This window comes from Cucumis melo, chromosome 3, assembly GCF_025177605.1.
Source record: "Cucumis melo cultivar AY chromosome 3, USDA_Cmelo_AY_1.0, whole genome shotgun sequence".
Lineage (NCBI taxonomy): Eukaryota > Viridiplantae > Streptophyta > Magnoliopsida > Cucurbitales > Cucurbitaceae > Cucumis > Cucumis melo.
This window is the reverse complement of record NC_066859.1, coordinates 28,868,546-28,881,218: the sequence shown is the minus strand read 5'-3', so window position 1 is coordinate 28,881,218 and position 12,673 is coordinate 28,868,546. Positions and strand designations below refer to the sequence as shown.

The 12,673-nt window shown below is 32.3% G+C and overlaps 3 protein-coding genes and 1 non-coding gene across 4 annotated transcripts; all 4 read left to right on the top strand.

The window, feature by feature from the left end:
- The first annotated feature begins 4,501 nt into the window (after positions 1–4,501).
- LOC103488551 (putative B3 domain-containing protein At3g49610) lies at positions 4,502–5,242 on the top strand. Its single transcript, XM_008447347.2, has one exon. The coding sequence runs from the start codon at positions 4,502–4,504 to the stop codon at positions 5,240–5,242; it is 741 nt and encodes a 246-aa protein (XP_008445569.1).
- Positions 5,243–5,971: 729 nt separating this feature from the next.
- TRNAE-CUC (transfer RNA glutamic acid (anticodon CUC)) lies at positions 5,972–6,044 on the top strand. Its single transcript has one exon. It is a non-coding gene; the product is annotated as a tRNA-Glu (tRNA).
- Positions 6,045–6,116: 72 nt separating this feature from the next.
- On the top strand, positions 6,117–10,245 carry LOC103488018 (pentatricopeptide repeat-containing protein At1g25360-like). Its single transcript, XM_008446550.3, has 3 exons — positions 6,117–8,766; positions 9,307–9,507; positions 10,016–10,245. The coding sequence occupies exon 1, from the start codon at positions 6,264–6,266 to the stop codon at positions 8,655–8,657; it is 2,394 nt and encodes a 797-aa protein (XP_008444772.1). The 5' UTR covers positions 6,117–6,263; the 3' UTR covers positions 8,658–8,766; positions 9,307–9,507; positions 10,016–10,245.
- Positions 10,246–11,860: 1,615 nt separating this feature from the next.
- Positions 11,861–12,514, top strand: LOC107990711 (B3 domain-containing protein At1g05920-like). Its single transcript, XM_017044468.1, has one exon. The coding sequence runs from the start codon at positions 11,861–11,863 to the stop codon at positions 12,512–12,514; it is 654 nt and encodes a 217-aa protein (XP_016899957.1).
- Positions 12,515–12,673: the final 159 nt, after the last annotated feature.

Genomic DNA, 12,673 nt, shown 5'->3' with positions numbered 1-12,673 from the left:
ATTTGATTTTCTAGATATCTAAGTTTAAGATGTAAATTAAGTGTTAATTAATCAAGAGATAAAACGTTTTAGTTTTTATTATTGATGTAAAATATTAATTTGGTTCGTATTATTTTGAGATAAAGTTTAGTTAATAGCTTCCGATATTCCAAATTCCAATTTAAATTTCTATACTCTCGATGAAATTTAAATTTACTTATTCGATGTTTTTTTTTATAATATAAATCTAGTTAAAAAGAATAGCTAATAATCTTGTAGTAAGTATGTTTCCAAAATTCATACTGAACATTTTGTAGGTAATAATTTTTTCCTTTTTAAAATGTTACAAACAAGGAGAATAATTTTATGATTAATTAATATAATAAAGTGTAGATTAATATGGAAGTAATAATATAATATAATAAGTGATAATAATGGTAATTAATAGTGTGTTAAAAGTTGATAATTGATCTTTAATCTATTCAATTAGATAGAAAATAAATAAACAAAGTGTCGTATGCAATGACGAAAGGAGAAATAAACTTTTAGACAAAGATGTGGAAGGAAGGAATCAAATATAGATTGAAGAAAAACTTTAAAATTTGCGATACATTTATTGGGACAATTTTTATTCGTACTTCTAAGTTTTCTAGCAAGAAAATTTTAGTTTTGAATAATATTTGTGAAAAGGTTTTAGGAAAAATTGTATCTTTCTTTTAGTTTGTTATTTTAAAAAGCATGCATACATACATACACATATATATATATATATATATATATATATATATATATATATATATATATATATATATATATATATATATATATACTTTCTCAATCTCTAAAATGTATGAAAAAACCGATCAATCAAATTTCATTATGTTATGTGTTTACGATGAAACTTCAATCATTAAATTTAATCGAGGTAAATTAAAAATTAATACGTTTCTTTATATTAAAATTTGGACACGAATAAATGAAACTAAAAAAATGTCATGGGTTTCTCTTTGTTCATTTGGTCACATAACAATATGCTTAACCAAATCCAATGATAGTTAGATCTAGACGTTTGATTATTTAGGCAATAATCCAATCCAACCAAACACCATAAATTGGGTCATGCTCGGGTAAGTTAATTTGATTGGACTAGAGTCTCGATCTATTAAGTTCAAAGCCAAAACTTGGGTCAAATCTCCTTGAGTCTGAGCTTAATTTTGGTGTTGCCTAAATCCAAAAAATACAAATCAAGCTTGCATAAACCATGGAAGCATCTTGAAAACTCTATAAATAGAGATCTTGCCATTCATTTTAGGAGGGGAGAAAAAAAAACCTTGAAGCTTTAAAGATCAGACGTTAAAACTATATTAGTGCTTGATGCGGGAAGGACTTTTCTTATGAGTGAGTTATCCATTTTTTTCTAAGTCCTAACTATTAGTTACTCTACGTTATGACGATAGAGATTCCATTTAACTTAAGTTGATCTAGGTCAGAAGCATACCTACGTCAGGATAACCCCTTCTTTGAAACACTTTGGTAGTGCTCCGAGATTCGAATCAAAATAATGAATCAGAGAATTCCTCCAAAATTTGGAAACTCTAAAAAAGCTTAAAAGATTAACCTTTTGTTCTTTGAGAATGATTTAGAGATTGAAGCTCTACTTCTACTTTCTTCAAAAGATTTGAAGATGAAATCGTTTGAAATTTAAGATCGTTAGGGATGTTTAAAAGCAAAATTCAAAGACTTCAGCAAAATAGAGAGAATTCATACATTGTTCATTTTTATAAACAAAAACACTTTAAAAACCTAGGTAACTTCCAAATTTAAAAAACTCTAACTACAAGAACAAGCTATAAATCATCTAAGACAAATCAACATCAGCAATAGATTATAAAGCTCTATGAAAAGTCTACATTAGAAAGAAAGCTATCCAAGTTGAAAATGTTTCAGGCAAATTCATATTTGAAAACAAGCTAAAAAATGAAGCAATTGATGAGACTTGATTATTAATTTTATAAATAGTTCATTTTTATCTTTAAAAACAAAGAAAAGTAATTTAAAACTACTTTACAAATAAATAGTTTTTGTATGGCCTCCAAAGTACAAACTTGAATATAAATTTCTAAATGGTTTTGAAGTTCCTAAAATGACGTTGGTTCGTGTTAGACAACATGATAAATGGTTGTCATTGTTTTCTACAAAAAGAAATATAATCTTTATTTCTAATATTAATTATTTTTCCTTAAATTATCAAAATATTGATTAGTGTTTTATAAAAGATTAATTTTATGAAAGGGATAAGTACTAGGGCACTCTGTTTTTAATTAAAATTAAAAAAAATAAAAATGGTTATAAATTTTCAAATAATGTATATTAATATAAGTTAAATCCAGTAATACTTTCAAAACAGCTTAATTTGATAGTAATTGACATCACCTTCTATTTAAAGGTAAGAGAATTAATCCTCTAACTTTACCATAATTATACTGAAAAGAATTTTACTAGTGTGTGAATTAAGTTTGATCAAATGAGTAAACAAAAATGATTATTTATTTTAATTGAATAATTTATTTTAAAAAATTGATTCTCTTTTTAATTTGGAACTTACGAATGGATAAGAACACGTTTTTGTATACCTCCCCTATTATCTAGCTTCTTTTTCAGTAAAACTATACGCACAAAGTACCAAGGAGACCATGGATATGCATATATTCCTACATGACAATGACAGCAATATTATTATAGCTCAATTTGAGTTTTTTATCAAATATATCTTCTTGTTCAGGTCTAAATGGGTCGTCGAATCATGGCTATCATTAATCAAAATGGGACAGGTCGGCCTCGGCTCAACGAAGCCAAATAAACTAGTTCGACTTTGACTAACGAAAATCCCCTTAAATAGACATAGATAGGAGTTCATTTTAGTCCATCATAGTCCAAAGATATTTTAATATATTTTGGTTGGTTATATTTGAAAATAATGATATTTTTTTACTTATTTTCTTTAACAATAAAAAAAAAAAAAAGGCATTACACATTTTTAATAAATGCTCCTCAATCTCTTGCAGCAATCCAAACATCTTTTTTAGACTACAACTATTCTTTCGAATAAAGAGTTGTATATGTTGATGTTGTATAATTAACATTTCTAAATAAAATATAACTAAATACATAAGTGTAATCAAAATAAATTTGATTCAAAATAAAATTTCTAAAATCAAAAGTTGAAATATGCAAAGATATATAAACGTGTAGAATCAAATTATATAAAAATAAGTTATTCTATAATAATTAATAATACTTACCGATAATAAAAACTAATAATAACAACATTAAGTTCATGCAATGGTTTTCAAAATTGGGCCGGCCCACAAGATCATTTCAAATGGGCTTTTAAATTCATCGGGCCGCAATTCAGAACTTAATCACCATCCTACCTTACAAAAACAAAATAAAATAAAAAAAAAATGAAAAAGGAATGTATCAATAGGGTGCCATTTTACTTTAAGTGGTTTTCAATATTCTCAATTTCTCCAGCATTATTTATTTTATTCAAATGAAACCTCTTTTTCAATGCATAGACCCTAAAATTGTCAAAACTTTGAGAAATTACACTAAATTGTGAGTATGAAAGTGATCATGCAAAATTATATTTTTTTTAGTTATCAGTCTCCGAACCGAATACATACAAAATTGTTAAGAACAATTTTTCGCTCTATAATTATTGAACTCGTCAAAATATGATGTTAAATTTATAGTTATATTATACCCTTAATATATTTAAAAAATATACAAATCGAATATGGATTTGATAATAAAAAAAACTCGTCAAAAAATGATTTTACTCTGTTCTAGTATATTGAGATGAGAAAATTGCGATATAAATGGTAAATGCTAAAACAATTTAAGAAAATATTTAGAGAAATAAGAGAATCTTATGATGATAAAATACAGAAATGGAAAATTGGCAATCCATTTGCTCTATTTGAAAAGTAGTATTTATTTAAAATTCCATAAATAACCTTCATTTTCACGAAGCCAAACCTTCATTTTCTTCACCAATTCTTTAATTTCAATAATGGAAGATAGAAGAAAAAAAAAATGGACAAAACCTCTAGTTAGGGTTTCATTTCTAAAAAATATTCACCAACACCACAAAATTTAAGTTCTACAAATAGTCAAAAACAATTATGGTACCTTGTTGTAGTTAATATCAACATGGAAAAAGAATTACAAGAAAATTAGAAAACAAAAATTATAAAAGGAGATGGAAGGTATGAGGTAATTGATTTGATTTTATTGAGTCCATGTTTAATATATCATAGATAGAAAATAAGAAGAATATTATATGATAAAGATACTCAATTGGAAATCTTTGAAGTCCTTGTCCTCTGTTTCAAATGGGAAGAAACAGAGCCTATATGGAAAAAATATTTTCTCTTCCTGTTGTATAAATCACACCCATTTCTTGTTTCAATTTCTCCGGCAATTTCTTCTTCTGTGATTTCAAAAAATGGTAATAGCAATGGGGAGTGTGATGATTCCAGAAGCTCATTCGTTAGTGTTAATCGATGGAGGAGTCCACATTCCTCGGAGGAAGAAGTCCGGCAGCGTTGAATCGAAGAAGGAAGATGAAGGAGCCTCCATTTCCATGGTGGAAGCGGCGAAGATTCTACTAGCAATGGCCAACGGTGGATTCTGTGAAAGGAAGAGGAAAAAATCTCCGACGGTGAAACAGAGTAAGAAATCTCCGACGGCGAAACAGAGGAAGAAATCTCCGTCAGAGAAACAAAGGAAGAAGTCAATGGAGTTAGAGGAGAGTTTTCCGGAGATGCCGGCTTCGATGAGAGATAGGATTGTGGGGAACGGTGGTTACGAAATTCAATTGGTGATTCAAAAACAACTTGAGGAAAGTGATGTGAGCAGAAACCATGGAAGATTGTGTCTGCCGGCGACGAAGGTGAAAACAGAATTTGTGAGGGAAGAAGAGAGGAATATTTTGGAAGAAGAAAATAATGGGAAGAAGAAGAATAAGAAGGGATTGGAAGTTGGGGTTATGGGTGATGATTTGAGGGAAAGTTCAATGTGTCTGAAGAAATGGAAGATTGGGAGTGGAAAGTTTTACTGTTTGATGAAGAATTGGAATTGTTTTGTAGAAGAAAATGGTTTGAGGAGTGGGGATTACATTCAACTTTGGAGTTTCAGGAACAATAATATTTCTGATCAGCTCTGTTTCGCCATTGTTAAACACTTGCATGTTGTATGAGGAAGACGAGTTGGGTTACGTATATAGAGCTTAACTTGGGTAATTGTTATCTCATCTAACTAATTCAAAATTCTATGTTCCTACCTTAGCAATTAATATAATATAAGAGTAATTATGTTGTGAAAACCTTTCTTTTACCTCTAGCGTTTTCTAATCTATTATGTTTTCTAATTTCGAATTGGTTCGAAGAATTGTAAGTTAAATGAAAGTTAAAATTTAAATTAATGATAATACAAAGATAGTCGCATCTACTTAAAAGATTTAGTGTGGAGATTGAAGGAATGAATTGAGTACTTAATGAATTAGTTTGAATTCCATCTATATATTTCTTTGTGTCTTAATTAGACATGTTGGATATTAATTTTGACCATAAATCACTTTCCACTGTACACCTATTCAAGATCCAAATGGTAAGACATTAATGTATTTTTGGTACTAAAAATGGTCTAACTAAGAAAAAAAAAAGGCTTTACTTCATGGGTTATTTTACATATATCCAAATTATAGTGTTTGTTTTCATAATTTCACATATTTAGCTCGAAATTTGTACAAATGGGCTTACATTAATGCCATATTTCAAATATAAGGCGGAAAAAGAATTACCATGGAAGTGCTATTATTCAAAAATCACATAAATTTAGACCTAAAGTGAAGGACAAGAAATTGAATAGAAAATTAAGGACCTAAACTTTATATTTAATAATCAACATTTGTTTTCACAATCAACAATCCGTTGTAGTCTAGTTGGTTAGGATACTCGGCTCTCACCCGAGAGACCCGGGTTCAAGTCCCGGCAACGGAAGTCTCTTTTTATTTATTTTTAATTTTTGTATGATATCTATTATCTATAGTTCAATTCATATATTCGAAGAATTTAGATTATTATTTTCTCATATTTCTTATGTTCATACCAAGTTTTTTTTGTCTCATATCTCTAGCTTGTAATTTTGCTTCTCCATGATTTGTCATTTGAAGAATTTTGTTTAATTCAAAGCAATGCTTCTAATTCTCATTGAACTTCATGAGAAATGCATTGGACATCCGCTTGGTGGCAAACCGGTATGCCGAAAAATTGCAACTTTGTTCTCCACAGGATCCGGCATCATTCTCACTTGCTCGGGCGGTCCATGCCCATATGATTGCTTCCGGTTTCAAGCCTCGTGGACATTTCCTTAACCGTTTGCTGGAAATGTACTGTAAATCGTCGAATCTTGTGTATGCACGCCAACTGTTTGACGAAATTCCCAACCCAGGTGCTATAACAAGGACTACGTTGATTACGGCTTATTGTGCTTTGGGGAATCTGGAACTGGGTCGAGAAGTATTTAATGGAACTCCGTTGTATATGAGGGATAGTGTTTTCTATAATGCAATGATCACTGGTTATTCGCATAACGGTGATGGTCATTCTGCTCTTGAACTGTTTCGTGCTATGAGACGAGATGACTTCCGGCCTGATGACTTTACATTTACAAGCGTTCTCAGTGCTTTAGTGCTTGTTGTTGACAATGAGCAACAATGCGGTCAGATGCATTGTGCAGTGGTGAAAACTGGAATGGGGTGTGTTTCTTCCTCAGTGTTGAATGCTCTTCTGTCTGTTTATGTCAAGCGTGCGTCAGAATTAGGCATATCATGTTCGGCAATGGTTTCGGCAAGGAAATTGTTTGAGGAAATGCCTAAGAGAGACGAGTTAACGTGGACCACGATGATTACTGGGTATGTGAGGAATGATGATCTAAATGGGGCACGTGAAGTTTTTGATGCAATGGTTGAAAAGCTTGGGGCAGCATGGAATGCCATGATATCTGGATATGTGCACTGTGGCTGTTTTCAGGAAGCATTGATATTGTGTAGAAAAATGTGTTTTCTCGGAATTCAGTACGACGATATCACCTATACGACCATAATCAGTGCTTGTGCCAATGTTGGATTCTTTCAAATGGGGAAACAGGTGCATGCTTACATTCTTAAAAATGAGCTGAACCCCAATCGTAGCTTTTGCCTGTCTGTCAGTAATGCACTGATTACTTTGTATTGTAAAAATAATAAAGTTGATGATGCACGGAAGATTTTTTATTCGATGCCAGTTAGAAGTATCATTACTTGGAATGCAATCTTATCGGGGTATGTGAATGCAGGGCGTACGGAGGAAGCAAAGTCTTTCTTTGAAGAAATGCCAGAGAAAAACCTTCTTACATTGACTGTGATGATTTCAGGACTGGCACAAAATGGTTTTGGAGATGAGGGTTTGAAGTTATTTAAGCAAATGAGGTTGAATGGTTTTAAACCTTGTGATTTTGCATTTGCGGGAGCACTTACAGCTTGTTCTGTGCTTGGAGCATTGGAGAATGGTCGCCAGCTCCATGCTCAACTTGTTCACCTGGGCTATGAGTCAAGCCTTTCTGTTGGCAATGCAATGATCTCAATGTATGCAAGATGTGGAGTGGTTGAGGCTGCAGAGTCAGTGTTCGTCACTATGCCTTCTGTAGACTTGGTTTCATGGAATTCAATGATTGCAGCACTGGGACAACATGGGCATGGTGTAAAAGCAATCGAACTTTTTGATCAAATGTTGAAAGAGGGTGTATTCCCTGATAGAATAACATTTCTTACCGTTCTTACTGCATGTAGCCACGCAGGGTTGGTTGAGGAGGGACGCCATTATTTTAATTCAATGTTGGAAAGTTATGGTATCACCCCTGGTGAAGATCATTATGCTCGAATGGTTGATTTGTTTTGTCGAGCTGGGATGTTCTCGTATGCAAGGAATGTCATCGACACTATGCCTTCTAAACCTGGTGCGCCAGTTTGGGAGGCTCTTCTTGCCGGTTGCCGGATTCATGGGAACGTGGATTTAGGAATAGAGGCTGCCGAACAACTTTTTCAGCTAATGCCGCAACACGACGGAGCCTATGTGCTTCTGTCGAACATGTATGCTGATGTGGGTCGGTGGAACGACGTTGCTAAGGTGCGAAAATTGATGAGGGACCAAGCAGTCCGAAAGGAGCCTGCTTGCAGTTGGATTGAGGTTGAGAACAAGGTTCATGTGTTCATGGTCGATGATGATGTGCACCCTGAGGTGTTATCTGTCTACCGTTACTTGGAGCAGCTGGGCCTTGAAATGAAGAAATTAGGATATATCCCAGACACTAAATTTGTGTTGCATGATATGGAATATGAACAAAAGGAACATGCCTTGTCTACTCACAGTGAGAAGCTCGCTGTTGGGTTTGGGATAATGAAGCTTCCTCCAGGTGCAACAGTCAGGGTTTTCAAGAACATCAGGATCTGTGGGGATTGCCATAATGCATTCAAGTTCATGTCTAAAGTGGCTAGTAGGGAGATAATAGTGAGGGATAGAAAGAGGTTTCACCATTTTAAGAATGGTGAATGTTCGTGTCGTGATTACTGGTGATTCTCCAAAATGGTCATAATACCACCTAAAACACGCAAGGAGATCATCTGTGAAATTGGGCACCAAGTCGGTGGATTTGCAAGGGGAGTTGAATGAATTAAAAGGACAGGTTGGCTAGATAAATGACGTAATATTAATTTTATGATTAAATTTTATCTGTAGGCCCTATGTTTTGATTTTAGTTCTAGTTTAGCTCCCATGACTTCTAAATTTTCATTATTTACTTACTACATTTAGTTCTACCACCACTCTATAACTGCATTTCAAATTTATTTTTATAGTTTCTGGCACTGATGGGAAGTTTTCTATAATAGCTTCAATGTTTTCAAACTTCATTGGTCTAATTGCAGTTATTTACATGTTTTGCCTCCTTTGTTGTTAAATTCCCTCAGTATCACTAACTTTGTCGTTCGGATCTGACTGCTAGTTCTTATGCATTATGGAACAGAAAGCTTAATAGGGTGCTATTTTGTTTAGTGTATGACGATTACTATTTTATACACTTCACTTCATTCCATTTACACTTTTGAAATACAATTGTTGCTGAAAGTGTAACACTTTGAGCTTTGCTTTTCTTTTTATGTTCATCATACTTATTGTACTATTTGAACACCTACAAGTTTATGTGAATTGGTTTGTTTTTAACCAGATGAAATGAAACCCCTGAGGAGCCGTTGCTGGTTGCTGCATATTGCAGTCATGCTGAGGTGTACTGGGCTTCGGAGAGTCAATTTAGCACATTTGAAGTTATTCAATGTCACTCCAAACTCACTAGCGCACCGCTCCCATTTTTTGTTGTTGTGCTCTTGTTTGGTGCACATCTGTGGAGTCCTTCCATCTAAGTGAAAGGGTAAAGTTCGCTTCTTCGTCTATTTGTTTTCCTTCTAACAGGGATACCCTTAAGAAATGATATTGGACTATAAAGGCACATTAGTAATTAGGTAAATTTGTTAGACAAGGTTTGCTATAAATAGGTGTGTTAGAAGGAATAAAGGATAGTAATTATTTAGTTGGATTAGGGGTTGAGTGATCCGTATTAAGAGATTGAGGATCTGACTACCTCAAATTACTTGGTTTATCTTATATGTTCGGATGCTATTGCCTTTTCAAGGAACAATTGTCATCATCGTAAATCTTTATTTCTATTTTTCCTAATCATTACTTATTTAGTGTAAACTAAAGAAACAACTCATCACACCAAGATGAAAAGGTTTTGAAAATTGATCAAATCCGTAGAAGGGAATCATGAAACCGATTTGTTTACACCATCATTCATGAGTAGTGTTTTTGTTCTAATTGCAAAATGAATGCAATGAGAAAGACTTCATTTTGATCCTCTTTTTCTGAATATATAACAGGATGTTCATCAACTGGAGAGGGATGAGGATCAAAAAGAGTTGTTGATTGAGAATCTATTGGAAGGTTCCACCAGAAAAAGTTTGGGATGAAATTTTTTGGGGCTCGACTCTAGTTTACCCTATCAGCTTCACATTATCACCGTATGAAATGCTTGAAATTTCAAATAATTTGAAGAGGGGACGAGTCTCGATTGAGTCAGCGTTAATGAAAAAATGACAAAAGAAAAGAATGGCTTACAATATTTACGGAAATGATTGGCAAACAAAATCTACTTGAATATTTTTGGAATCTCTCCTTCCTATTATTTTGTAAACAAGTCTTTTGCTTGATAATCAAGCAACCTTGAATTTCAAAATAAATTGTTGCACTGTTTTTCACCCTTAGTCATGGAAATCAGGAAAATTTTGGGATATATTTGAGGGGATATGACCTTTTATTTGGTGCTCTGCTCTCTTAGTTATATCAGTGAAAAGACAAATTTTGTTTCAACAAATTAAATTTGTCCAACAATAAATCTTTTTCTTTTTCAACTCTAGGTGGTGTGAAAAATTCATACCTCTAATCACGATATGTATACGAGTGTTAAAAAATGTATGTTTAATTCTAGGTTTGAAATTTGTATATATTTAATTTTTGAAATTTTAAAAGATTATGCAATTTAAACTTATGTTATATTATGTAAATATAACAAAATCTTGCAAAAGTACAATAAAACTCATTCAATTAAATTCTTCCTAGTTTATTTAATTTCTTTGTTACATTTTGTAAATAGTTTTGTTTTTGTATTATCTATAACAATTTTCCTATTAAATATCACTAAACTAAATTAAATTGTACTAAAAGTAGTTACTTTATTAATATCTTATATCATGGTGTTTGTTTGAACGTCGTGATAACTATTTTCAAATCTTAACAAATTCAATATCAACAATTCAATATTTCTATTATACCCTATAAATTTTATAAAACATACCAACAAAACATCACTAGTGTCAATATAATATAAAAAACGGAGATTACCTTTTTAGTCTCTTGGTTTTGATGAATATGTACATTTAGTTTTTGGGTTTTATAAAAGTTCCATGTTTACAAGAATAGATAGACTCATTTGATATTAAAATTTTCAAAATGTACGATTCTAATTCTTGACTTTTAAACATAAGTTTAAAAGGTAAATCAAACAACTTTATACTTCTATTTTAAATAATTATATGATATTTTAAATTATAAGAATAATTTCCAAATATCACATCTTCTCTAAATCTACTACTTCTTCAAATTTTAAACATCATACAATTATTTTTAAAAAATCAAACATAAAATACTTTTGGCATCTTATAACCCTATTTTTTTTTAAAATTCAAAAAGTAAGATAACTTTCAAACTCAAGGACCAATAAATCTATTCTTAGGAACTCGTAGACTAGAAACTAGTTTTTTCTACAAGTAGTTAACTATGTTAGTTATAGTTTATTAAGAAATATATAAGATATTTATATACTAATTTAAATACATATAGATAAATAATTTAACACAAAGATTTCCAACATTTTTACTCAAAATTAGGAACTACCGAGAAGAAAGGAGTAAATAATAATTTATATCGATTTAAAACATGAAATAAAATTTCAAATTAATCAAAGATAATTAAGATTCAATTTGTTTTTATCGAATCTAAATATCAAATATTCTACGAAAATTCAAATCTTATTTCATAAAAGAAACAGACAGATTCTGTTTCAAGAAAGAGAGTGTATATTATATAGGCCAAGTCTACCCTTCCACTTTCATTCACTTCACTTCCATCTCTTTCTTCAATTCCTCCAGCGACTTCAACTTCAAACAATGGGAATTTGGTTAATCAATGGAATTCAGATTCCTCAGAGAAAGCGGTCCGGCAGCGCCGAACCAAAGCAAGAAGAAAATAGAGTCTCCAGTTCCTTGTTGGAGGTGGCGGAGGCTATGATAGAAATGGCCAACGGTGACAACAGAGAGAGGAAGAAACCGAGGCGAGAGGAAATGGAGTCAGGGCAGAGTTCGTCGGAGATGCCGGCGGCGATGAGGGAATGGATTGTGAGGAACGGGGGGTACGAAATTCAGTTGGTGATTGAAAAGAAACTTGAGGAGAGTGATGTGAGCAGAAACCATGGGAGATTGTGTCTTCCGACGATGAAGTTGAAAGGGGAATTTGCGAGAGAAGACGAGAGAAGGATTTTGGATGAAGAAAATGGTGGGAAGAAGAAGAAGATGATGATGAAGAAGAAGAATGGATTGGAGGTTGGGATTATGGATGTTGATTTGAGAGAAAGTTCGATGAGTTTGAAGAAATGGAAGATTGGGAGTGATAGATGTTATTGTTTGGTGAAGAATTGGAATAGTTTTGTGGAAGAAAATGGATTGAAAAGTGGGGATGACGTTCAAATTTGGAGTTTTAGAAAAATTTGTTCCGATCGTCTCTGTTTCGCCATTGTTAAACTGTCTCATCAACGCCATTGTTGACTTGAAGGTCGAGCCTTGACCTGTAGAAGAAGAAGATTTGAGTTTACGTGAATTAAGGTTCGATATCATTTGGGTTGCCGTAAGATTCTCCCAATTTATTTTATCAATCATTAGATTGGATTTGTTCATCCTCTGGTTTTTTGTTTTTATGCTATAAGT

Coding starts and splice junctions, on each gene's coding strand:
- LOC103488551 (XM_008447347.2), top strand. CDS start 4,502: ATGGGGAGTGTGATGATTCCAGAAGCTCATTCGTTAGTGTTAATCGAT.
- LOC107990711 (XM_017044468.1), top strand. CDS start 11,861: ATGGGAATTTGGTTAATCAATGGAATTCAGATTCCTCAGAGAAAGCGG.
- LOC103488018 (XM_008446550.3), top strand. CDS start 6,264: ATGAGAAATGCATTGGACATCCGCTTGGTGGCAAACCGGTATGCCGAA.